Source organism: Erinaceus europaeus, chromosome 20 (genome assembly GCF_950295315.1).
Source record: "Erinaceus europaeus chromosome 20, mEriEur2.1, whole genome shotgun sequence".
Taxonomy (NCBI): Eukaryota; Metazoa; Chordata; class Mammalia; order Eulipotyphla; family Erinaceidae; genus Erinaceus; species Erinaceus europaeus.
Window position 1 is genome coordinate 10147367 of NC_080181.1, and position 27843 is coordinate 10175209.

Consider the following 27843-nt stretch of genomic DNA (forward strand, 5'->3'; position numbering starts at 1 on the left):
TCTAACGTTTTAATAGCAAGATTTTTGTTTTTTCTAGTTCTTGGGTCATTAGAGACAGTGCAGATACTTTATTTTAATCCTTCTGAATACTTCCTTATCATTTTAATTCACAAATGCTTGGTAACCCCAAATCTCAGTAGTCATTCATGCCTACCAGCTGTTAATGTAGAAACACAAACAAGATGATGTTTGTTCACAGCCTAGAGTAATCAAATGAAAGTGACACTCACATAGCCTTATACACGTTAGAGCAATGCAGGTGCATGCTTCTTGGTCATATGTACAGTGAAGTTACACATAAGCATTGGTAGTACATGTGTGGACATATGTGGATAGCTACACAGAGACACAAGCAACTTGGAGGCCTTGAAAGCATTAGAAGAAGCACAGTCATGAGTCATCATTGTGCAGTGATGCTAAGCAGACATAACTGGCCTGCAGGCCTGTGAGGAGCTACTGTAGGGAGAGAACATAGATGTAGGCAACTGCTGCCCCCAGCCTAGAACTTGGGAGCTGGCAGGTGCCATCCCAAGCTCCTGTTGTTCCTTGGTGAAAACTCTCCCTCCTCCCCCACCCACAGAGGAGATAGATGAGTCCTGTCTGCTGTTCTCTAGACCTCCAGAGAGGACACTTCTCTTGTCCCAAAGAGTCAGCTGGCAGCAGTAAACTCACTACTTGGGGGCATTCTGTGCTGTCTGTGAAATGTTTTCTTACCCAACCTTTAGAAAATGTTAAATTTTCCTCTTGGCATAGCCAAAATGCTCTCTTTCTCACAAGATCCGTATTTTCTCAGTAATTTTCTTGAGGGCAACTTTGACATCCTTATTCCGCAGACTGTAGATCAGGGGGTTCAGCATGGGCACGATGATGGTGTAAAACACAGAGGACACTTTCCCTTGGTCCATGGAGCTGACTGAGGATGGCTGCAGGTACATGAACATAGTAGATCCATAGAACATGCCCACTGCCCCAAGGTGGGAGCTGCAGGTGCTGAAGGCTTTGGCCCTGCCCTCTCTGGAGCTGATGCGGAGGATGCTCACAATGATGAAAATGTAGGAGGCAAGAATAGTTAAGAAAGGAACTACAATGTTCAGTGTAGCAAAGATTAAAACAAATAATTCATTCATGTAAGTGCTGGAGCAGGATAATTCCAAGAGTGGCATCACATCACAGAAATAATGGTTAATCATATTGTTCTTACAGAAGTCAAGTCTCAGCATTAAGCCCGTGTGGGTGGAAGACCCAGTGATGGCCCAGATATACACTGCCACTGAGAGCAGGGCACAGACGTGAGGAGACATGATGACATTGTAAAGCAGGGGCTGGCAGATGGCCACATAACGGTCATAGGCCATGACAGCCAACATGTAACACTCTGCTATAACCAAAACAATGAAGCAGTAGAGCTGAGTCATGCACTGAGGGTAGGAGGTGATGTTCTTGTCTGCCACAAAGCTCACCAGCATTTTGGGGATGATGACAGTGGCCTGGCAGAGATCAATGAGGGACAGGCTGCAGAGGAAATAGTACATGGGTGTGTGCAGGTGGGAGCTGAGGCCGATGAGTGTGACCATGCCCAGGTTGCCCAGCGCCGTGAGCAGGTAGATGGCCAGGAAGAGGAGGAAGAGGGGCAGCTGGAGCTCTGGCTGCTGTGTCAGCCCAGCCAGGAGGAACTCAGTCACCGTGGACTCGTTCCCAGGAGCCATTATTCACTCAGCAGGTTCTAAGTTACAAAATAAATAAATAAATGAAATTAAAAAACAAACAAAAATAAATTTGTGTTGTGTGTTTTAAGCAGTGTCTGTATATTTCATTTATAAATGTTTTGTGCTATGTAGGTCTGTGAACCATCTTTTTGTTTTTTTTTCTTTGCCAGCAGGGTTATTGCTGGGGCCTGTGCCTGCTCTATGAATCCATCACTCCCAGCCACCTATTTTTTTCTTTATTTTTCTTGAGGAATATAGTATTCACTTTTGTTTCTGTTAAGGTTCAACTGACACGCACTGAGTAATAGAAATGTGTATGGTCCTCAGTGGATGGATTTACCAGTTACAGTATATTTACCACGATGATGATTTGAGTTGCATGCCATCACCAGATTCTTGTTTCTTCTCTGTGAGAGGACATTTAAGATCTTTTCTTAGCTAGATTGAAGGATTGAAAAGTATTCATGCTAGAATCACAGAGCTGTGCATGCCATCTCAAGAACTGACTCTATTTAACTCTGAATGTTAGGGTAAAATTTCATTGTAAGTAATAATTCTAAAAGTCTTTCCATCAAAATCACTCGAGGAGACTCATCTCTGTAGTTGAATAGAAATTATGCCCATTCATGCTTCTGCTTCTCCAGCCACTAGTGCTTGACTCAGGTGACAGCTGGAGAACCTCATCTCACTCCCAAGTGCTTCTGACTATTCCTAAAGAGAAGTTCTAGATTTGACAAAGCCTCCTGTCAGAATATTTGTCCATCTCCTTCAGCTCACTGTCCCCTGCCCCATGCTGCTCACACCCATGAGCATTGAGGGCCCCCCACCTGATGTGGGGCTGAGCAGGGCAGGAGAGACCTGTCTCTCCATCTCCACCTGCTCCTTATCCCATGAAGGGGACCGCCTCTGTGTCACAGTAGCTAGTGCATCTCAGCATTGCCCTCTGTCATCAGACTGCCTGTGTGTGTTACTCTACTGAACATTTTTAGCTTCTTGAGTTTCTTGGTTTTGACCTATGATTTGGTTTTGAGTTACACTTTGAAAACCTTACATATAAAGCTGTGTTACACTAATTGCCATTTCCTATACAGTTTCCAATGGTTTCCTTTTTTAGCAGATAGAGTTAAAATTATTTGGATTATTTCCACATAGATACTGTGATCATGGACAAGTAAAACCTTTTTTGTTTCCTTCAAAATGTCCACTCTAATTTTTATTGGGTAAGACAGAGAGAAATTGAGAGAGGATGGGGAGATGGAGAGGGGGATAGAAAGGTAACTGCAGACCTGCTTCACGGCCTGTGAAGTGGAACCCTGTCAGGTGGGGAGCAGGAGATCCTTGAGCTTCGTAGCATGTGCGCTTAACTGGGCACACCAACTCCCAGCCACATGAACAATCAGTTCTTAGCAGACATTCTGTTCAGAAGAGAGTCATGATGTGCAGATTACTTGGCTGTTGCCTCCTTGCACAGGCAGCGACTTCTTAAATACAAATGGAATTATAGACTTGTGGACATTTCATCATTCTTTAATGGAAAAAGTGATTATTTATAAAGTTTGGATTAATATTCTTTGAAAAGTGATAAGTTTTTGAATGTTGGTGTATTGCATTATATAGATTTTAGATTTGTATTACTATAAATTAGCATCTGTGCGCACTAAATTTTGTTCTACTGATCAGATATTTTAGTTCTAGAATCTCTACTGCAACAGCTGGGGGAATGGATGGCTCTTAGCATCTTCCAGCTGTGTGTCAGCCATTCTGCCTGTCTTAGCTCACTCCCAGGTCCACCATCCTGAGGGGCAGAAACATGTAACTTTGGGGTAGAAATCACCTTGAACTACTCTTCCAGATTCAATAGTTAAATATGACTGGCTCTTGTAATAAATTTGAAATGACAGGGATGAATCTCTACTCAACTCTGTACCTTCTGTGCATCTTGGAATAATGGCATCCATTTCCAGCCACCTGAAGAACAAAAACCATCTATATCTCTTATGAAAGTTCAGTTGAATTGGGGCCAAGTTGCAAAAACAGTCTGACTCTGTATAGAAGCTAATAGATGCTAGTGTCACTTTGATTTTAATCTTTTAAGCCTTACTGATTTTTCTTTGATCACCATCTTATTTTTTATTTTTTTTTTTTGCCTCCAGGGATATTGTTGGTGCTCAGTACAAATCCACTGCTCCTGGAGGCTTATTCCCCCATTTTATTGCTCTTGTTGTTGGATAGGATAGAGAGAACTCAAGAGAGATGGGGAATGCAGAAAGGCAGAGAGAAAGATAGACACCTGCAAACCTGCTTCACCACCCATCAAGTGACCAGTGCCTGGGGCTTGAACCGGGAACCTTATGCAAGTCCTGTGCTTTGTGCCAGGAACCACAGCACTGCATTTTTATCCTTTAGAATTTTGAGTACCGGGGGAGTTGGCGGTAGTGCAGCAGGTTAAGCATAAGTAGAACAAGGCACAAGGCCCAGAGTAGGGATCCTGGTTTGAGCCCCCGTCTCCCCAGCTGCAGGAGAGTCACTTCACAGGCAGTGAAACAGGCCTGGAGATGTCTATCTTTCTCTCCCCCTCTCTGTCTTCTCCTCTTCTCTCCATTTCTCTTTCTCCTATCCAACAAGACAACAATATTAACTATAGCAATAAAATAACAAGGGCAACAAAAGGGAATATATATATATAATTCTGAGTACTGGGAGCTGGGCAGTGGCACATCAGGCTGGGTGCTGGGTGCACGTGGCACAAAGCACAAGGATGGGCATAGGGACCTAGGTTCGAGGCCCCAGCTCCTACCAGCGGGGGGTTCACTTCATAAGTGGTTAAGCAGGTCTGCAGGTGTCTATCTTTCTCTCCCTCTCTCTGTTCCCCTTCTCTCTGGATTTCTCTCTGTCTTATCCAACAAGGACAGCACTAACAACAATTACAACAATGATGATAAAAAACAAGGGCAACAAAAAGGAAATAAATTTTTAAATAAATAAATAAATAAATAGAATCCTGAGTACTGACCTTGAGAACTCCTAGATGCTGTGGACTTAGATTTTAAAAGCCTTGGCAGGAATTATTGTAATCCACTGCTCCTGATCTCTGTGGTGTCTTAGGGCCTCTGAAAAGTGGGTTTTTATGACTTAATGACATTCTTGCTTTCAAGACTAGAAGCATACTTATAAACAAACAGTGATAATGACCTCCCCCTAGAATCATCTCACAAGTTCCAACTCTTAGGGAAATAAACAATTAGGAACCCTGTTTCCCCCACTGACTCTTAGTGCTTATAAGGGTCACACTTGGTATCATTATTGTTACTGTGGAGTGACAGATGGGAAACAAAAGTGTTTCGGGCTATCTGATTGAGATGATAACATATGCTTGTGTTTGAGACAATGAGGCCAGGCTAATAATAATAATAGTATTATTATTATATTTTTTTATTTAAGAAAGGATAAATTAAAAAAAATCATAGGGTAGAAGGGGTACAACTCCACACAATTCCCACCACCCAATCTCCATATCCCATCCCCTCCCCTGATAGCTTTCCCATTCTCTATCCCTCTGGGAGAATGGACCCAGGGTCGAGGGTTGTAGAAGGTGGAAGTTAACCCAATGACCAATTAATGTGATGATAACATTAACTATCGATTGTCTTTTTGAACCCTAAGACAGCAGGAACCTCACATCTCCACTATAGAGCCTATATTTCCCCCAGTCCCGGAACCCTTGGATAGGGCCCACTTTCCCATATGCCTCTCCCAATCCATACCAAATAATATTGCATCTGCCGATCACAACATGCTTCACTTCAGACTGTGTCCAGAGACTTCACATGTGGAATGACAACCCTTCAGCTTCATTACTCGGGTGAGACCTTTCCTTTCATTGTATACTCTAATTCCATCTCAGGTGGTTCACTTTCTAACAAAGTCCCAAAACCTAGATATACACCAGTTTCTGTGAGAGAGAGCATATGTTCACACGTATGCATAAACTACTGCAAAATATATACCTGAAAGCAGAAGTACACTAGAGTTTGCAGCGCGTACCCCCCTAACACTTCCTCTCCACTATTCCAACCTTTGGGTCCATGATTGCTCAACAATTTTTTGGCTTCGTATGTTAACTCTCTTTTCAGTCACCAGGTTCCAGATGTCATCAGGATGCCAGCCAGGCTTCCCTAGACTGAAGACCCCACCAATGTGCTCTGGAGCTCCGCTTCCCCAGAGACCCACCCTACTAGGGAAAGAGAGAGGCAGACTGGGAGTATGGACCGATCAGTCAACACCGATGTTCAGCAGGGAAGCAATTACAGAAGCCAGACCTTCCACCTTCTGCAACCCACAATGACCCTGAGTCCATGCTCCCAGAGGGACAGAGAATGGGAAAGCTATCAGGGGAGGGGGTGGAATATGGAGATTGGGTGGTGGGAATTGTGTGGAGTTGTACCCCTCCTACCCTATGGTTTTGTTAATTAAGTCTTTCTTAAATAAAAAAAAAAAAAAAAAAAAGAAGGTGGAAGGTCTGGCTTCTGTAATTGCTTCCCCGCTGAACATGGGCATTGACTGGTCGGTCCATACTCCCAGTCTGTCTCTCTCTTTCCCTAGTAGGGTGGGTCTCTGGGGAAGTGGAGCTCCTGGTCACATTGGTGGGGTATTCAGTACAGAGAAGCCTGCCGGCATCCTGATGGCATCTGGAACCTGGTGGCTGAAAAGAAAGTTAATATACAAAGCCAAAAAAATTGTTGAGCAATCATGGACCCAAAGGTTGGAATAGTGGAGAGGAAGTGTTGGTTGGGAGGGTACTCACTGAAAACTCTAGTGTACTTCTGCTTTCAGGTATATATTTTGCACTTGTTTATGAATATGTGTAAACATATGCTCTCTCTCACAGAACCTGGTCTATATCTAGGTTTTGGGACTTTGTTAGAAACTTATCCACCTGGGATGGAATTGGAGAATGCTATGAAAGGAAAGGTCTCACCCGAGTAATGAAGCTGAAGGGTTGTCATTCCACACCTGAAGTCGCTGTACACAGTCTGAGCTGAAGCATGTTGAGGTGGCAATCGTTGCACTGATTAGGTTGCGATCGGCTGATGCAATATTATTTGATATGGATTGGGAGAGGCATGCAGGAAAGTGGGCCCTATTCTAAGGTTCCAGGAGTGGGGGAAATATAGGCTCTATAGTGGAGATGTGAGGTTCCTGCTGTCTTAGGGTTCAAAAAGACAATGTTATCATCACATTATTTGGTAATTGGGTTAACTTTGAAAAGTCCTTTTGTTAGGGTTTGCTGTATAGTACCCAGTATCTTGTAAATAGCTGTGCCACTGGTTGCCTGTGATCTACTTTGTCTAGGCTTTTGAGAGAGTCCACATATCAAACCACAGCCTATATATTCAGAAGACTCAGTCTGTGTTTTAAAAACTTCGAGACATACGATTAATTTTTCCCCACTCATATTAATTAACTAGTGATTTGTATGACACACTTTACTAGGAGTGTACATAAACACCATTCCCACCACTAAAAGACTCTTCATCATCCCACCCACCCACCACCAACCCCCCCTCCAGACCAGGAATCTGCATGTACACCCTCCCCTTCACCAAAGGTTTTTTACTTTGGTGCCCTGCTTTAAATTTAGTCACATCCTGCTTTTAGTTTCCCTTTCTGATCTTCTTTCTCAACTTCTGTTGATGAGTGGGATCATCCCATACTCATCTTTATCTTTCTGTTTTAGCTTACTTAACATAATTCCTTCTAGCTCTGACCAAGATGGGTCAGCGAAGGTGGGTTCATTGTTCTTGATAACTGTATAGTATTCCATTGTGTATATATACCACAGCTTTCTCAGCCACTCATATGTTGTTGGGCACCTGGGTTGCTTCCAGGTTTTAGCTATTATGAATTGTGCTGCTATGAACATAGGAGTACACACCTCTTTTTGGTTGGGTGTTATGGAGTCCTTGGGGTAGATCCCCAGGAGAGGAATTACTGGATCATATGGAAGGTCCATGTCTAGCCTTGTGAGAGTTTTCCAGATTGCTCTCCACAGAGCCTGGACCAATTTACATTCTCAACAACATTGCTCTGTCCCCAGAGCCTCTCCAGCATTTGTTGCTGCTGTCCTTTTTGATGTGTGCCATTCTTACAGGAATGAGGTGGTGTCTCACTGTTGTCTTAATTTGCATTTCTCTGACAATCAGTGACCTGGAGCAGTTTTTCATATGTTTGTTAGCCTTTTGGATCTCCTCTGAGGTGAATGTCTTGTTCATATCCTCTGCCCACTTTTGGATGGGGTCATTTACTTTTTTGGTACTATGTTTGCTGAGCTCTTTATATATTTTGATGATTAGTTTCTTGTTGGATGTATGGCATGTGAAGATCTTCTCCCATTCTGTGAGGGGTCTATTTGTTTGTTTAATAGTTTCTTTGGATGTGCAGAAGCTTTTCAATTTGATGTAGTCCCATTGGTCTGTTTCTGCTTTAGTCTTTCTTGCAATTGGGTTTATTTCATCAAAGATGTCCTTGAGGTGTAGGTGGGAAAGTGTTTTACCAATGTTTTCCTCTAAGTATTTGATTGTTTCTGGTCTAACACCCAGGTCTTTGATCCATTTGGAGTTGATTTTTGTTTCTGGCGAGATAAAGTGGTTCAATTTCATTCTTCTGCATGTCACAACCCAGTTTTTCCAGCACCATTTATTGAAGAGAGCCTCCTTCTTCCATTTAATGCTTTGGGCCCCCTTATCAAAGATAAGATGTGCATAGTTGTGGGGGTTTATTTCTGGGCTTTCAATTCTGTTCCACTGGTCTGTGTGCCTGTTTTTGTTCCAGTACCATGCTGCTTTGATGATGATGGCTTTATTATATAGTTTAAGGTCTGGGAGTGTGATGCCCCCATTTCTGTTTCTTTTCCTCAAGATGGTTTTGGCAATTCTAGGTGTTTTCTGGTTCCAGATAAATGATTGTAGTGTTTGTTCTATTCTCTTAAAGAAGCTTGGTGGAACTTTGATGGGTATTGCATTAAATTTGTATATGGCTCTGGGGAGATTATACATTTTGATGATATTTATTTTTCCAATCCATGAGCATGGGTGTCTTTCCATTTCTTGGTATCAGTTTCTATTTCCTTGCGTAACAACTCATAGTTTTCAGTATACAAGTCTTTCACTTCTTTGGTCAACTTTATTCCTAGGTATTTGATTGATTTTGCTGCAACAGTGAATGGGAGTGATTTCTGGATGTCTTCTTCTTCAGATTTAGTGTTTGCATAAAGAAATGCTACTGATTTTTGTACATTCATTTTATAGCCTGACACCTTGCTATATTGCCTAATAACTTCCAGTAGTTTTCTGCTGGATTCTTTAGGTTTTTCTTTGTATACTATCATATCATCTGCAAATAATGAGAGCTTGACTTCTTCTCTTCCAATCTGTATTCCTTTGATTTCTTTCTCTTGCCTGATTGCTATGGCAAGAACTTCCAATACTATGTTGAAGAGTAACGTTGACAGTGAACAGCTCTGTCTAGTCCCCGATCTGAGGGGGAATGCTTTCAGCTTCTGTCCATTAAGTATGATCTTGGCTGTAGGTTTGCTATATATGGATTCCACTATCTTGAGGAATTTCCCATTTAGTCCCATTTTTTGTGGAGTTCTGAGCATGAATGGGTGTTGAGTTTTAATCATGTGGTTTTTGGCTTTGCTTTTATTGATGTGGTGAATGACATTGATTGACTTACGGATGTTGAACCAGCCTTGCATTCCTGGGATGAATCCCACTTGGTCGTGATGAACAATCTTTTTAATGTGCTGCTGTATCCGGTTGGCCAAGATCTTGTTTAATATTTTGGCATCTATGTTCATCAGTGATATTGGTCTGTAGTTTTCCTTTTTTGTTGTATTGCTATCTGCTTTTGATATCAGGGTGATGTTGACTTCATAGAAGGTAGAAAGGAGTATTCCTGTTTCTTCAATCTTATGGAAAAGCTTAAGAAGTATGGGTACTAATATTATTATGATATTACCTGGCTTACAGATGTTTAGTGAAATATATGCCCCTGTAAAGCTACTTAGTAGATAATATGAATTTGTTATTTGTTCTCATGTATACTAAATATCCTTCTCAACTTCCTTTATCTCCCTTTTTGTAGTAGATAATATTCTAATATATTATCAGTGATTGAAGCATAATATATTCAAACACGGTATTCTAAGAAGTTTCATATATAAAACATAGTGATTTCACTTAAGTCTATGAATAGATAACTGGTTAGACAAGTTGTGAAATATGTATTCAGTGAAGTATTTCTCTGGTTAAAGAAGTTATGAAAAATGTATTCAATGAATTACTTCTCTGAATTTTTTAAGTGAATTTTGAAAAATGTTCAGAGTAGCCAGAGGTTATGCTGAATTAACTAAAATGTGAAAGACAATTACCATATCATTTCATTCATAAATGGAATATAAATAACTAAATCAAATTAATTTTCAAGAAAATAATAAGCAAACTGTGTGTTTGACTTTATGAAATATGAGGAGTGATATGGGAGGATGTTGGTGGTGGATGTAGTCATGTACACACACACACGTACACACACACACACACACACACACACACACACATTCTCATACTCATATATGGGAACATGGGTGTGAAAGTCTATACCCTAAAACTAAAAATGTTTGACTGCTACAGTGATTTGAGCATACAGATATTTGGGCATACAGGTATTTCCTCAGAACTGTAGTTTTCATTTCCTTTGGGTAAATAGCCAGAAGTTAATTAGCTGGATGATAAAGGGATTTTATTTATAAGCCTTTGGAGAAATTGTACTGTTTTCTGTATTGTGTCACCTTAGAATCCTGTCAATTTGCATAAAGATCTCTTTTCTCCACATCCTTAACATGGAACTTTTATCCACAAGGAAAGTAAAAATTCTGTCTTCGTATAATCAGGAAAGAATGGCCACTGAGAGGGCCGAGTGGTAGCGTAGTTTAAGCACAAATAGCACATAGCCCAAGGACTGATGTAAGGATCCCAGTTTGAGCCCCCTGGCTCCCAAACTACAAATACTATTGAAGCTTGAGGTTTAGAGCAATATGATGGTATTACATATTTCATGAAATGATTATCTAATTAGCATCATTGTTCTAATGGAAAATAAAAGGTCACCCTTAAGAGAACACTCTTCTTAATTTCTGTCTAGTCGCTTTTATATATCATACTACACATATATATCATACAACAGTGTTGAAAGCAGTCTCTATGGCTGTCTTCATTTAAGCTCAGGACTAGGAGTCAGTTCTGAGATTATTCCATTTCTTTATAATATGATGAAGACTAAGTCAAATAATTTAAATGAGGTGTCTCTGGAAACAGATGTCTGACACCAGTGAATAAACGGATAGTAGAATACTAGGTGTTAAAGATAAAAAGATTTCTCTTTTATTAGAAATTATACATAGAAACCACAAAATGCACTCCAGCTTTGAGTCTGACCCCTGTACTTAAGGGCATTTAGTTTGCTATCATGGTCTCTGTTTTTCTCTATCACCCTGAAAAAGTCACATTGGAGGATGATGTCCCGGTGAAGGAAAAAAATATATAGCACTCTATATAAGGGGTATTGCTCTCTCAATATAAAGAGGATGGTTTGAATTACAAACATGCAAAAAGCATTTGTACATTTGTAAATTCATGGCTAGAAGTGTTCAGTGCCCAGAAAAAGAAATGAATAGGGATAGGGGAAGACTATTAATGATAAAATTGCCTCAGATCACAACCATTTGTAAATTATGGGACAAAAAAGTAGCAACATCATGAAACTGAGACAGATGAGTGAGGCTTGTGGTTCCCATGAGCAGTTGTTTGAGGACAGTGATGGCTTTACTGGCAAAGACATGACAGTGTTGCATTTGCTGCCTTTATACCGTCTCTCTATGTCAACCGTAATAAGCAGAGTCGTTATACAAAGTTGCCATTTTTTTAAATTATTGCAACCAGGGTTATTGCTGGGGCTCAGTGCCAGCACTATGAATCCACCGTTCTTGGTAGCTATTTTGTCCGGTGGTTTTTTTTTCTTTCTTTATAATTTTTATTAAGACAGAGAGAAACTAAGAGAAGACAGGGAGACTGAGAGCAAGAGAAAGATAGACACCTGCAGAGTTGTTTAGGTGAGGAGCAGGGGCTTGAACCCAAGTCCTTTTGCTTGGTAAATATGCACTTAACCAGGTACACGAACACCTGGGCCCCAAAGTTGCCATTTCTACTATGTTCTTTTGTTCACCTTCTTCAGCAAGGGTTGATTTGATCATATTTTTGTATAACACCAAAGACAAGTACAAATAGATTGGAAAAGATGTCTAGAGGAGGTCAATAAAGATGTAGTGGGGACTGGGGTGCTTGACAGGTAGCAGGAAGTTCTTGGTGGAGTTCTGATTCCCATTTTGAGTAAAATTAGGAGTCCTGGTATCAAACCTGCAATGTTCCATTGGTCATTCTATTTTAGACATCAGACACTTGTACCAACTAAATGAGTTTTATTTATTGATCATTAAGTGGGCATTCATACGTTTCACCCTGAGGAAATACAAAAGATGAAATAAATTTTTCATTTTAAAGACCCAGTCACACGGCTTATATTATCATCTCTGTTGTCAGTCTGCTCACCTGTACAGCTACTAAAAGTAGTTCTGGGGGGTTGTGTGAGGACTCATCAAACAGGATGTGGAACTGCCATGTGCCCAGCTCAAGTTCAAGAGCAAGCAACATACAGGAGTGAGCTCTGCTCTCTTCCTCTCATGGTCAGTCTTAATGGAAAAGCATCTAAGTGCAGTGAAGCTGCACAAGAGTGAGGCTTGAATCTCAGAAGTAAGACTGTAATTTATTTAACTTGCACATATTGGATTTTCACTAATATGTCTCCATAGAGTAATAATATAAAGTCAAAGGAATTCCCCCATAAAGAAATTAAAAATAATAAAAATAAAGTCAAAAGGAAGTTAGTGGGAGGCACATTTTGGAGAAGTAACGTGTTAATGGATTTTATTACTTTTTTAGGAAGAACAATAAAGTGGTGCCATGTGGTAGCACACCTGGTTGAGTGCACACGCTACAGTGCACAAGCACCTGGGTGTGAGGGCCCAGTTCCCACCTGCAGGGGGAAAGCTTTGTGAGTGCTGAAGCAGTGCTGCAGGTGTCTCCCTCTCTTTCTTAATCTGGCTGTTGTTACCCAGTAAATAAATAAAGATAGTTTAAAAAAAGAACAATAAACCTAATATATATACCAGCAAAGATATGACATTTGTTCTATTCAGGATCATTTTCCAGAGAAATCACTGGGGTTCAGTATGAATCCACTGCTCTAGGAGGCCATTGTTTCCATTTTATTAGATCAGACAGAGAATAATTGAGAGGTGTGGGGGAGTCTGAGAGAGGGAGAGAAAGACAGATACTGCACACCTGATTCACTACTTGTGAAACTTTCCCCCTGCAGGTGTGGAGCAAGCGCTTCAACCCAGACCCTTGGGCAGGTCCTTGCACTTTATGCTATCTATGTATATTTAACCAGGTGCACCACTGTGTGGTCCCCTTCATGAACACTTTCTACAGTTCACAGTTTTCCTCAGAGCAACTTTGACGTCCTTATTCCGCAGACTGTAGATCAGGGGGTTCAGCATGGGCACGATGATGGTGTAAAACACAGAGGACACTTTCCCTTGGTCCATGGAGCTGACTGAGGATGGCTGCAGGTACATGAACATAGTAGATCCATAGAACATGCCCACTGCCCCAAGGTGGGAGCTGCAGGTGCTGAAGGCTTTAGCCCTGCCCTCTCTGGAGCTGATGCGGAGGATGCTCACAATGATGAAAATGTAGGAGGCAAGAATAGTTAAGAAAGGAATCATTATGTTAAAGGTACTGAAAACTAGAACTAATAATCCATTGATGTAAGTGCTGGAGCAGGATAACTCTAAGAGTGGCATCACATCACAGAAATAATGGTTAATCATATTGTTCTTACAGAAGTCAAGTCTCAGCATTAAGCCCGTGTGGGTGGAAGACCCAGTGATGGCCCAGATATACACTGCCACTGAGAGCAGGGCACAGACGTGAGGAGACATGATGACATTGTAAAGCAGGGGCTGGCAGATGGCCGCATAACGGTCATAGGCCATGACAGCCAACATGTAACACTCTGCTATAACCAAAACAATGAAGCAGTAGAGCTGAGTCATGCACTCAGGGTAGGAGGTGATGTTCTTGTCTGCCACAAAGCTCACCAGCATCTTGGGGATGATGACAGTGGCCTGGCAGAGATCAATGAGGGACAGGCTGCAGAGGAAATAGTACATGGGTGTGTGCAGGTGGGAGCTGAGGCCGATGAGTGTGACCATGCCCAGGTTGCCCAGCGCCGTGAGCAGGTAGATGGCCAGGAAGAGGAGGAAGAGGGGCATCTGGAGCTCTGGCTGCTGTGTCAGCCCAGCCAGGAGGAACTCAGTCACCGTGGACTCGTTCCCAGGGGCCATTTTCCTTTCAGAAGTTCTATATTGCTTTTCCTTAAAAATAAAAAAAAGAAAGAAAGTAAAAGCTAAGATGAACTATCCTACATATGGGCCTGTGATTGTATGTACTGTGCTTCAGTCTGTAAGCATGTTTCTACATGTGAGTGAGGAGGGAGTGATGCCGAGGACACTGTTTATTCTCATCAGAGCAGAGACATACTGCAGGAATCACCCTAGTCTGTCTTCTAGGGTGACCCTTGACTCAGGTTGAATAAGAGAAGGGTTTACAGACTCTAAGAATACTGTCACTAGGGTATTTCATTAATTTTCAATACGGCTCATATTCTTTTAGCTCAGCTGCAATTAACCATTATGATATTTTAAGGACTTTTATGTATTTCATAATATCTCTCATAATATCTCATGATACCATATCAAATGGTATATGTTCATTATGTTAAAAATAATAATAGGTATGCTTTCTGTAACTAGTAAACATAATATTCATACATTCTGGGAAATAAAGTTTTATCTCGCATTTAAGTGTTATATTGAAGTAGCTGGCTTATAACCTGATATTGATGTTTTTATATAGTTTATGCATAAATGCCATTATATGTTAGCACATATGCACACTGCAGTACACAGAGCACTGCATTGACCTGCACTGTTTGTGTCTGGAGCCTGAACACAGCTGCTGCAGGCTGAGACAGCTGCTAGCCTTTCTCAGCTCAGAGTCAGGTCTGTTGCCTGTCTCACCACCCCAGGCTCACATGGTGCTTGTAGCTCTGCTGCTTCTTCAGATTCAAAGAGTCATCCTCATTTTATCAACTTGAGTAATCCATTGAGCACAAAGTAATGACCTAAGTTAAGTAGCCTTTTCATCTCATGTAGGCAATAAACAGATAAAAAGTAAGTCATCTATTTTTTCGGACATCATGATTGAAGAGGTGAAAATCAGGCAACAATTCATATTCCCACAAGAGAAGCATTTTGGCAGACACTCACTTGGTATCATTTATAATAATACCAGTAATCATACGTTTTATATGTGCTTTCTATGAACCTTTTTTGAAAGAATGAGAATTCATGGGGGACCCATCAGATACAATAAAACTTACAGACTTATTACAAGAATGAAGTTTTGCGGTGTGCTTTTAAAGCACTACTGTAGAGTTATACTGTAAGTGTGTAAACTATGCAAAATGGAAATCCATTATTCTAAAGCAAAGGTGAAGTTAATGTTTTCTGTGCAGGTATAATACACTTTGAGAATCCTGATCTACTGTACTCAGTCGGAGAATGGTTTAAGTCCATGAGTCGATTCACTAGCTATGGAAAGCATGCTCAGGGGGCAGATGGTGACACATTCAGTTAAGCCCACATTGTAGCATGTGCAAGGCCCTGGGTTTGAGCCCGTGGTCCCCACCTGCAGCAGGGACACTTCACAAGCAGTGAAGTAGATCTGCAGGTGTCTGTCTCCCCTGCCCCTCTATTTTTTCTGTCCTATCAAATTAAATAAATAAACAAATAAATAGAAGAGAAAAAATAGGCACAAGGAGTGGTGGATTTGTAATGCCTGCACTAAGCCCCTGTAAAATCTCTGGAGAGAAAAAAAAGAGAGGAAGAAAGAAAGGAAGGAAGGAAGGAATGAAGGAAGACAGACATGCTCATGTGTATGTTTTCAATACTTTAGTTTTGAAAGTATTCCTTTAAGAAGGTACAGCTAATTGTAAGAATGTCTCTACAAGTGAAGTATACTCACTTCCTGATGCTGTGGGAAGAGATACTTAAGTTTCACAATAGGGACATTTATTCCTTCTGTCAGATATCTCCAGATCTCACAGTGAGATCTCTCAGCAGATCAGAGCAGAGCAGAATAGATCAGCAGATAGAGCTCATTTCCTGATATATAAAGTTCTCTTAACTCCTCCTCCAATTTCAGTATTCTGTGATTTGTGTAATTATTTAGTCCTGATGCTGAGAAAGGAGTAGATTGACATCAGCGAAGAAGAAGAAGAAGCTAATCATACCTTCCACCAACTTGTCATCTTCCTCAACCACTGGGCACTGGTCCTCAAGCCCCTATCTTGGAGAGATAAGAAGTTAACACCTGTAACAACACTCTTGTGACTAGCAAAAAGAAAAATGACAGAGTGGATTGAATCTCCATTCAGGCCCATAGTTGCTGTGCATCCTGGGATAATGACATTCATTCTCAAACTACCTTAAAAACAAACAACAGAAAAGACAGCATGTATCTCATGTGAAGCTTCAATCAAATGTATCCTCCCGGCACTACAAAAGTTTCTTGGGTCCCGTCAAAAATGGATACATGTCCGTGTTACTTTGACTGTGATCTTTTGGTTTTCCCAAATTTATCACTTATTTGACTAACATTTTTATTCCTATCGTAGTGACTAGAATTTTTCCCTTAGTTCCTCTCTTTACTACCTACTTATTCTACACCAACGCATAAAATGCAAAAATATGATCTTTTATAGAATGCTTGTCAGTATGTTCTATGGCCTTTAAACAGAACGCAAACTACAAGAGAGACAGACACATAGAGATTACACCAAGTTGTGCTCCAGGATGTGAGTTGCCTGATCAGGCTGGGGCCTCACATATGCCAGTTCCTGTTTCTGTACTAGGCCACCCCAACCTGTCCTAAATCAGATTTTTACATATTTTATTTCTTTAGTTTTGTCTCAGTCTTTTGATGGTATGTGTATATTCATCATTCATTTATTCCTAGCATTCAGTCTGTCTGTCTTCTATTTTTTTTTTATTATACTGTGAGCTCAGTGCAACCCTTGCACAGTGCCTTACACACAGCCAGTCTCAACAAATATGTATTTTTCATAAGGTTATTGAAAGAAGGTTCGTGATAAATTGGCATAGGTTCCAAATCAGTGAGCAAGGTGCTCCCACTGCAGAGGTGAAGAAGTAAGCAAACAAGTGGATGGCATAGGAATCTGGGTGGGCTCAGTGTGTGGCTATCAGAGTAAGAACCAGTAAAAAGAAAGATGCAACTCTGTCTCTCTAAGGACACTGGGAGAGGATAGATAGAGGACTCTAATGTTTAAAAAGCAAGGGATGGGGCTCTGACATATCCCTCCTGCTCCCTCAGTGTTCAGCACTGTGTATTTTTGTTTCATCTCCAAAAGGGAAGATTGCTCTGATGATTCTAGTGGATACTCACATTGAAAACTCCTTCTTCCTGATGAGGTCCAACCTTGAACATCTTGGGATAATAATTATGACTCATTGGCCTTGATCTCTGTGAAGTCTGGGTCTTCTCTAAGTGTTGACTTTTATGGTACAAAACCTGGTACTCTCACTATTGGGGTGGAGTCTTCTTGGGGCACATAATGATAATAACGTCCCACTGGACTCTTACTCCACAGGCATCAGCTCTTGGGAGAACTGATAACTATAATTACCCTTGCTCCATGATTCTGCAGTGTTTGTTAGAGTTGCCTCAATGTTATCCTTTATTATTTTTAGATGATACATCAGAAGCAAGGATGTGAGTCTTCCGTATTTTAGAAATTAGTATATGCTTCTATCAGAGTTAGTGAGAGACAAAATCTGTGTGAGAACATTTTAGAGGTTTATCATAATGCCTAGAGCTGGAATGTGCTTCCTCGGGCATACTCTTTTCAATTTTTAATACCTGATAAGATAAATTCTTCTGTGCTGTTGCTTAGTGAATCTAGGTTTTATTGGTCATCTTCAGAGTACTGTATCTCCCTCTCTTTCCCTCTCTCTCTCTCTCTCTCTCTCTCTCTCTCTCTCCACCTCCACTTAGTACATTTCCATTTTCATTTTGGAATCTTATCTCTAGTCTAGAAAAAATTTTTAAAAGGAAATTTCACTCTTGGGGATCTGTATTTAGTATTATACATGTGTAGGATATAGAGTATAATGATTTGAGCTACATATGTGGAATTACCTTCACATTAACTCTAGCTAGTATTCATCTTCTCATACTGTATGTAAAAATAATAAAATATATGAATATATGAAAGGAACTCCTACTATTTATAGTCTTAAACAACTTTTAGTTGTGTAATATTCTTATGTAGAAATATACTTACTGTGCATTTCCTGCCCACTTCTTATTTATCTTTTTAACTAGAAGTTAATACCCTTTGGCTTACTTTCTCCCATGGTCTGGCTTCTCTAAACAGAACTGCAATAATGTTGAAAAAAACCTGCATACAATCTTAAAAGCTTTTAGCATATTAAAATATGATAAGTGCACAAGTTTCTAAACTGAAATGTGATAATTTTCCTTGTTTATTCACATTTAAAAATAATCTATTGGCCCAGCTGTAGCACGTCATGTTAAGCGCACATGGCAAAAATGATCTATTATGTGCCAATATTATTCCTATCCTTCCTCTTTAATGGTCCACTTTCTTTTCCAAAGTAAAACAATTGGAATAGTTAGAATCATCTTACATCTGTAGTACTCAAGACAAATGAGATACATCAAGGAAAATTGTTTAATTATGTCCAAATGTATTACATTTACTTCCCTGTAAAGGGAGCTTATACTTTGGCTACTTAATTTATTTTTTACTTTTTTTTTAATTTTTATTTTATTTATTCCCTTTTGTTGCCCTTGTTGTTTTATTGTTGTAGTTATTATTATTGTTGTTGTCGTCGTTGTTGGATAGGACAGAGAGAAATGGAGAGAGGAGGGGAAGACAGAGAGGAGGAGAGAAAGACAGACACGTGCAGACCTGCTTCACCGCCCGTGAAGCGACTCCCCTGCAGGTGGGGAGCCCTGGCTCGAACCGGGATTCTTATGCCGGTCCTTGTGCTTTGCGCCACCTGCGCTTAACCCGCTGCGCTACAGCCCGACTCCCATGGCTACTTAATTTTTTAAAAAGTGAACAAAGTTATAAAGTGACAAAGGTGAAGGACAGAATGGAGCTATACTTTCTTGAGGCCAGAAGATCGAAATTACATGTTATGCCACCAGAGAGCTCTTAAAAGAAACATGTAAGCCAGGAATATAGCTCTCTTGGATAATGCCTTGCTTTGCCATGTGCGGGGTCCAGGTTGCAGTGTGACCCCCACTACGTTGAAGGCAGCTTTGAAGCTGTGGTCTCTCTGTCTTGCTTTTTCTGTTTGACAAAGAGGAGGAAGAAAGGGAGGATGAGTGAAGGGAAGAAAGGGAAGAGAAAAAGGAAGGGAGGTAAAGAGAGGGAAGAAATGAATCTTCTGTCTAAGACTGTGTGTGTGTGTGTGTGTGTGTGTGTAATACATAGTCAAACTTAATTATGACTAACACAGAAGATAAAAAATAACTGAATCTGAAGTTCTCTCTGTCATAGACTTTAACCCTTAAAAATACTTCCACCTGGGGGTCGGGCGGTGGCGCAGTGGGTTAAGCGCATGTGGCGCAAAGCGCAGGGACCAGCGTAAGGATCCCGGTTCGAGTCCCCGGCTCCCCACCTGCAGGGGAGTCGCTTCACATGCGGTGAAGCTTGTCTGCAGGTGTCTCTCTTTCTCTCCCCTTCTCTGTCTTCCCCTCCTCTCTCGATTTCTCTCTGTCCTATCCAACAATGAATTGCATCAACAAGGGCAATAATAATAACCACAAGGAAGCTATAGCAAGGGCAACAAAAGGGGGAAAAAATGGCCTCCAGGTGCGGTGGATTCATGGTGCAGGCACCGAGCCCAGCAATAACCCTGGAGGAGGAAAAAGAAAAAAAAAAAAACTTCCACCTTCTACAACCCACAATGACCCTGGGTCCATGCTCCCAGAGGGATAGAGAGTGGGAAAGCTATCAGGGGAGGGGGTGGGATATGGAGATTGGGTGGTGGGAATTGTGTGGAGTGTACCCCTCCTACCCTATGGTTTTGTTAATTAATCCTTTCTTAAATAAAAGAAAAAAAAATACTCATTGTTAGAGGTCTAGGCCCATCGTGTCTATGTGGGAATCCCAAGATTCCCTGACTAGGGCCCCAGATGATAGGATGGTCTGGTAGTGACCAAAAGGGCCATCATTAAAGTATGTAGGCCTCTTGCCCTTATCCAGCTTTTGTAGGCTCTACATTGCCTGACAAGGTTAGTCTTAGATTGATTGAGGAAAGTGACATAGGAAGTAGGTGAGGAGGGTAACTAGGTCTAAGTAGGAACTGTTGCTGCTTTTAGATAAATCTCAAACTAATGTTCATTGTTTTCTGTGCAGCAACACAGAACACCAGGGTGATCAGGAGACAGTGTCTTAGGAGACCTATATTAGAGTCCTAGTTTTCTCAAAAAAGGAATTCTGTTCATTTACATCTCACTGCCTTCATGGTGTCTTTTTAGGTCTCTCTACTTGCTTGCTGTATATTGAGTCACTGCAAACTATTGTGCACTTTTACTTTAAGGAATATATTTTACCCTAATGTATGGATACATGTGCACGACGTGTTCTCTTATCTCAGGGGCAATCCTCTGTATCTAGGTTCTGTAACTTTGTTTGGAAGTGCACCACTTGAAATGGAACCAAGGAGTCGGCTCACCAGAATAATGGAGCTGGAGGGTTGACATCCCCGGCCTGGTGTCTCTGGATTCAACCAGAAGTGAAACATGTCGAGGTGGAACTGGTTGCATTGTTTTGGTGAGGTCAGCAGATGCTGTATCAAATGGTGTGGATTGAGAGAAGCATGAAGAAAAAGGAGCCATACCCCAGATTCTGAGACTGGGAGAAATATGAGTTTTATAGAGAATGGGGAAGGTTCCTGCTGTCTGAGAGTTTAAGAAGGCAATAGATAGTTATAGTTTTAACCAGGTTATTTGGAATTTGGGTTACTTTGAGAATTCCATGATTAGAATTTGCTGTATCATACAAGACCTCATCATGATTGAATATTATTTAATGGTATTTTGAAATAGCTATATCTTATATACTGATAAGACCAGTTGCTTCTGGTCTCCCTGGCATAAGATTATAGGTGATTTAATATTTCAAAGAAAAAGTCATTATTAGAAATGTATTAACAATTTAAACCCACTGTTAAAATTCAATCAGGAAACCAGTTTGAAACCCTAAGTGCTTAGATTGAAGGAATATATACTCAGAACTGGGGTCTATGCATCAAAAAGTTCCAGATATTTCAAACTATTTTCCCCCTCTCATACTGATTAAACAGTGATTTATAAGACTATAAGTTAATAAGAGTGTATATAACTACTGTTCAGGCCACCAAAGTTCTGTGTCCCTACCCCCACCCCCTATAGTGAAGCTGAAAATCTACCGGCCCCTCCACCCACCCAGAGCTTTTTACTTTGGTGCAGCACTCCAAACTCAAGTCAATTTCTGTTTTGCTTTTCCATTTCCATCCTTCTTTCTCACCTTTCTTTTATGAATGGGATCATCCCATACTCATATTTCTCTTTCTGACTTATCTCACTTTTAACATAATTGCGTATGGCTCCATCCAAGATGGGTCAGAGAAAGTAAGTTCATTATTCTTAATAGCTGAGTAGTATTCCATTGTGTGTGTATATATATACCACAACTTTCTCAGCCATTCACCACCACCCCCATCGCTGGTCATCTCCACCAGGAACTGCATAGTGAACTCTCTTGTGGGCCTCTACAGGTCCTTGTTCTCAATGTGGAAAACAATGATGGGGACTAGTCCACTCTCTGAAGGGAGGCTGGATCAACATACTCTGCCACTCGAGGAGGATGGGTCCTCAGATGAGTGCAGCCTAGGATGTCCATAGCTATGTCCAAGGAATGTGAGCTCAGACTTATAGGGATGCAAAGGCTTCACAGGGTCCTGTTCTGAATACAGGCCCCAGATCAGATCGATGGGGTTTACAGTGAATGGTATTTATATACTATTCCCATATTTGAGAGCTACTCTCTACCCTGATCCAGCTTTCTAGTCCTCTTTCCAACTCTGACACCATCTCCCTGGGCAATACCTTTAGCCCACCTGCATGTTAGCTGTAGGGCTCAGGTAAATTAGTAAAGTCATGGGCCCCTTGGAATATACCTAAAATAGACTTACTATCTTTTTCCAAAATGGAAACCCCCAAATTACATCTGCTGTACTCTTATCTGCATCAGAGTTTCTCCAGTGTGCTGGGGGCTGTGCTCAAACCAGGCTCACATGTGTGGCAAATCAGGTGCCGACCCCGCCTCAACTATGTCACTAGTCTATTATTCTAATGTTTTAATAGCAAGGGTTTTTTTTCTAGTTCTTGGGTCATTAGAGACTGTACAGATACTTTTTTTTAATCCTTCTTAATACTTCCTCATCATTTTAATTCACAAATGCTTGGTAACCCCAAATCTCAGTAGTCATTCATGCCTACCAGCTGTTAATGTAGAAACACAAACAAGATGATGTTTGTTCACAGCCTAGAGTAATCAAATAAAAGTGACACTCACATAGCTTTATACACGTTAGAGCAATGCAGGTGCATGCTTCTTGGTCATATGTACAGTGAAGTTACACATAAGCATTGGTAGTACATGTGTGGATACATGTGGATAGCTACACAGAGACACAAGCAACTTGGAGGCCTTGAAAGCATTAGAAGAAGCACAGTCATGAGTCATCATTGTGCAGTGATGCTAAGCAGACATGACTGGCCTGCAGGCCTGTGAGGAGCTACTGTAGGGAGAGAACATAGATGCAGGCAACTGCTGCCCCTAGCCTAGAACTTGGGAGCTGGCAGGTGCCATCCCAAGCTCCTGTTGTTCCTTGGTGAAAACTCTCCCTCCTCCCCCACCCACAGAGGAGATAGATGAGTCCTGTCTGCTGTTCTCTAGACCTCCAGAGAGGACACTTCTCTTGTCCCAAAGAGTCAGCTGGCAGCAGTAAACTCACTACTTGGGGGCATTCTGTGCTGTCTGTGAAATGTTTTCTTACCCAACCTTTAGAAAATGTTAAATTTTCCTCTTGGCATAGCCAAAATGCTCTCTTTCTCACAAGATCCGTATTTTCTCAGTAATTTTCTTGAGGGCAACTTTGACATCCTTATTCCGCAGACTGTAGATCAGGGGGTTCAGCATGGGCACGATGATGGTGTAAAACACAGAGGACACTTTCCCTTGGTCCATGGAGCTGACTGAGGATGGCTGCAGGTACATGAACATAGTAGATCCATAGAACATGCCCACTGCCCCAAGGTGGGAGCTGCAGGTGCTGAAGGCTTTGGCCCTGCCCTCTCTGGAGCTGATGCGGAGGATGCTCACAATGATGAAAATGTAGGAGGCAAGAATAGTTAAGAAAGGAACTACAATGTTCAGTGTAGCAAAGATTAAAACAAATAATTCATTCATGTAAGTGCTGGAGCAGGATAATTCCAAGAGTGGCATCACATCACAGAAATAATGGTTAATCACATTGCTACTGCAAAAATTGACTCTCAGCATAAATCCTGTATGAACTGAAGATATAATGATGCCCAGGATATACACTGCCATTGAGAGCCAGAAGCAGATGTGAGGAGACATGATGACATTGTAAAGCAGGGGCTGGCAGATGGCCGCATAGCGGTCATAGGCCATGACAGCCAACATGAGACACTCAGATATAGTAATAACAAGGAAGCAATAGAGCTGAGTCATGCACTCAGGGTAGGAGGTGATGTTCTTGTCTGCCACAAAGCTCACCAGCATTTTGGGGATGATGACAGTGGACTGGCAGAGATCAATGAGGGAGAGGCTGCAGAGGAAATAGTACATGGGGGTGTGCAGGTGGGAGCTGAGGCCGATGAGTGTGACCATGGCCAGGTTGCCCAGCGCCGTGAGCAGGTAGATGGCCAGGAAGAGGAGGAAGAGGGGCAGCTGGAGCTCTGGCTGCTGTGTCAGCCCAGCCAGGAGGAACTCAGTCACCGTGGACTCATTTCCTGTTGTCATTTCTTCTAGAGATTGTATGTAGAAAGATGAAAATTTAAGATTGGTGTTTAGCATCCCACCATGCAATTAAGTGTGAAATAGACTTCCAGATTATTTTAGCTATTTCTCTCTTCCTTACAGTACTTCTCTACCAGATAGCTCTGGTTTGGCCAGTCTCTTATATATGTTAGCAGTTAAAGATTCTGAGACTTCATTAACATAAGATATGCAAATTAATTTCAATTCAAAGTGTTCATTTTTATTTCTGTGCTATAAAAGTGTATTTTAGTACTTTCCAACCCCCAAACATCCAAATACATTTTGGGGGGAACCTTGATAGAGTGCTATGAGAAATTTCCAGGACTTACCTACTCTCATCTCTACTATTGAGAAAAAAGTACTGTGTCTGTTAGATTTATTGTTTTTGGATGTAAGTCCAGAGTTATGCGTGTGATGGTAAATGATCAAGGATGAGACCAAACCTGTCAAACCTTCCACCATGTAAGTCCTGTACTCTAACACTGATCTCAACAGCCTACCTGCCATCTCTTATTTTAGTCACTCATCTCTGTCCAATATATACTTCTTATGTGTTACTTAGATATAACATAGTTTAACAGGGCATATAAAATTTAAGATTAAATAATAGAAGTTTTAAAATTGAAACCATCAATCCGCTATGGAGTCCAGTCTCAAACAATTATAAATGCAGTTATTGTGAGCTACAACATTCTGAAATGTGGACTGAGTAGCAGAAATGGATTATAATATACAGACTTTCAAAACAAAATTTACGTGTAGGAAGATTACATTTTAAGATTGTATGCATCACATACTACAAGCACAATCTAGCTTATAAACATTCAAAGAAAAGAGATAATGATTTTATAATTTTAGGGGTTTTTTTTTGTTTCCAGGATTATTGCTGGGGCTCAGTGCCTGCACTACAAATCCACTGCTCCTGGAGGGCATTTTCTCCATTTTGTTGCCCTTGTTGTTGTTATTATTGTCGTTGTTGTCATTGCTGTCGTTGTTGGATAGGACAGAGAGAAATGGAGAGAGGAAGGGAGCCAGAGACGGGGAGAGAAACATAGACACCTGCAGACCTGCTTCACCTCCTGTGAAGCGACTCCCCTGCAGGTGGGGAGCCGGGGCTCGAACCGGAATCCTTATGCCAGTCCTTGTGCTTCTGCCATGTGTGCTTAATCTGCTACACTACTGCCCGACTACCAATTGTAGGTATTTTAATCAAAGAGTTTTGCCTTGTATATTTAATCATAATCACATAAAAAACTTTGGTGGTTTCTTTAATAAAATCTTAGAACATGGGAGCCGGGTGGTAGCGCAGCGGGTTAAGCGCAGGTGGCACAAAGCACAAGGACCGGCGTAAGGATCCTGGTTCGAGCCCCCCGCTCACCATCTGCAGGATAGTCACTTCACAGGCGGTGAAGCAGGTCTGCAGGTGTCTGTCTTTCTCTCCCCCTCTCTGTCTTCCCCTCCTCTCTCCATTTCTCTCTGTCCTATCCAACAACGATGACATCAACAACAACAATAATAACTACAACAAAAATAAGAAAACAACAAGGGCAACAAAAGGGAATAAATACATTTAAAAAAACAAAAACAAAACACAAAAAAAATCTCAGGACTTTGAGTGACTTACAATGTGCTTCCACAAATTTATTAAACAATAGCATTTTATATATTTGAAAATCCTGTTAGTAAAAAGAACATAAAAATCTCTGTCTTCAGATAGGTTAAAGATAACTTGAACAACTTCCTGTAATGTTCTGAAGTGACTTCTTAACCTGTCTGAAATTTGGAAGTGGGAACAGATGGAGTTTAGATACTTACCCTTTCTCTAGTTGGAAAGCTGAGTCTGTGTTATATATAAGCTTTTGATCAAATGCTTTCCAAGGGACACAATTCTGGATAATGACATAGTTCCAGAAACTCATCGGCTGCCTTCAGGGATTAAATACAGAGCTAGATACTTGATTCATTCACTTAATGTAGCATTTAAAAAAATGATAGTGGAGACTAAGTGATACATGGTATGTATCTAAGGTTCTCTCCTCATGTTGCCAGGGGTAGTTGCCAGACTGAATTGATTTTAATATAGGGTTCAGTGTACAGAAGATTTTATTAAAAGCATACATGGAAGCTCCCTCAGGGTCTCCTCTCACCAGAGATGAGCTGTTGGGCCTGGGAGCAGTTAGAAATTTACTACTTTGATATCTTGTTTATCCCATTAGATCCTTTGTGTATATCCTCTGTCCTCTGAGTGTTGAAATATTAATCAGTCATTAGGTTAATGCCTAGAAACGAAAGTCTGGCAAACATTGTTCTAGATAGCTTTCATGGTAGCATCTTTCTATCTGAATATAATTTGTGAAATATTTGAATTATTTCAGTGTTATTTTATTTATTTAAAGTAGAGGCAAATAGTTACTTTTAATTACTAGTGTTGTCTGTCCTTTATGGTCTTCAAAACACTATTTTTAAGTGTAAATGCATTATTTAAGATGATAGTAGAGTTCACTGAGCACTTACTTTGAGCTAACAGAAAGTCTCATTTTTTTTTCATAACCTGCTGCACAATTCCATCATGTATGAAGTTATTAGGGAATGATATCATTTCAGTACCCCCAGATTACAAAACTAAATAAAACCACATACAACAACCCTTGTTTTTGTTTTTCCTTTATTGGGGTATTAGTAGTTTATAGTCAATAGTAAAATACAGTAATTTGTACATGTGTAACTTTTCTCAATTTTCTACGTAACAATTCAACAGGTCTCATCTTTTTATGCAGATAAGCTCACTTAATTCTACAGCAGCTCACTTTTTTCATTTTCATCATTTAAGTCATCCTAGAGCATCATGCCCTGAGTTTCCTATCTGACTTGGACATTTAAAGCTCCCCATTCACAAAGTGCCTTTTTATATGTACACTAGACTCTTCCTAAATACTGCCTATCAAGGGTTTCAATTTTCCTGTTCCTGACTTTTCAACAACATTCACAGACTAAGCTGGTTTTTTAAAATATTTAATTCAGAAATCTGTTTATAAAAGGTGTTTTCAGATTACAGCAATAATTATATTTATTCACTGTCATTAAAAAAGTCATAGGGCAGGTGAGTTATCTCACTGGGAAGATAGATGGCTGCTTTGCTGAGTATGCGCCTCTGGTCTGAGCACACAGCGCACTCTGTGGGACACTGCGGCACTGACGGCGGCTTTGGGGCTGTAGTCTCTTTCCCTTTAGGGAAATTCAAAACATACCTGAAGAACTTCTCGTATTCCAACTAATTGCATATAATTCATTATAACATGATTGTTCAATATTTCCTTTAATTTCCATTTTCTTTTAAATAATATATAATATAAGCACATAAATAATAATATCATACATATTTTATTTATTATATATTTATTTGTATATTTAAAAGATCTAAATACAGCTTAGAGGCACAGGGCCTATTAGCAGCACCTATTCACATAATAAATCATATAATAAATAATAATGTAAGCATAAATATGTTAAAATATAAAAATCATAATATAATAATGATAATATTATAAATAATATAATAGACATAGTTGAATATTCACCTGTACTATTTCAGAACATAAACATTTATGCAGAGACCTTCACCTATTCTATATTATCAAGGAGCTTGTAAAATGAGCTTTCTTCTTTATTCTGTGCCAAGAAATGCAAAAATAAACAGAAGATTCCTAAAGTCATGGAGACCCTTGAA

The 27843-nt window shown here is 40.5% G+C and overlaps 3 protein-coding genes across 3 annotated transcripts; all 3 read right to left on the reverse strand.

Moving 5' to 3' along the window:
- Positions 1–770: 770 nt before the first annotated feature.
- LOC132534970 (putative olfactory receptor 8G3) lies at positions 771–2136 on the reverse strand. Its single transcript, XM_060179839.1, has one exon. It carries the CDS (start codon positions 1704–1706, stop codon positions 771–773), a length of 936 nt encoding a protein of 311 aa, XP_060035822.1. The 5' UTR covers positions 1707–2136.
- Positions 2137–13296: 11160 nt separating this feature from the next.
- On the reverse strand, positions 13297–14241 carry LOC103127974 (putative olfactory receptor 8G3). Its single transcript, XM_007538853.2, has one exon. The coding sequence runs from the start codon at positions 14230–14232 to the stop codon at positions 13297–13299; it is 936 nt and encodes a 311-aa protein (XP_007538915.1). The 5' UTR covers positions 14233–14241.
- Positions 14242–23162: 8921 nt separating this feature from the next.
- Positions 23163–24101, reverse strand: LOC103127973 (putative olfactory receptor 8G3). Its single transcript, XM_007538852.3, has one exon. The coding sequence runs from the start codon at positions 24096–24098 to the stop codon at positions 23163–23165; it is 936 nt and encodes a 311-aa protein (XP_007538914.2). The 5' UTR covers positions 24099–24101.
- Between the last annotated feature and the right edge of the window lie 3742 nt (positions 24102–27843).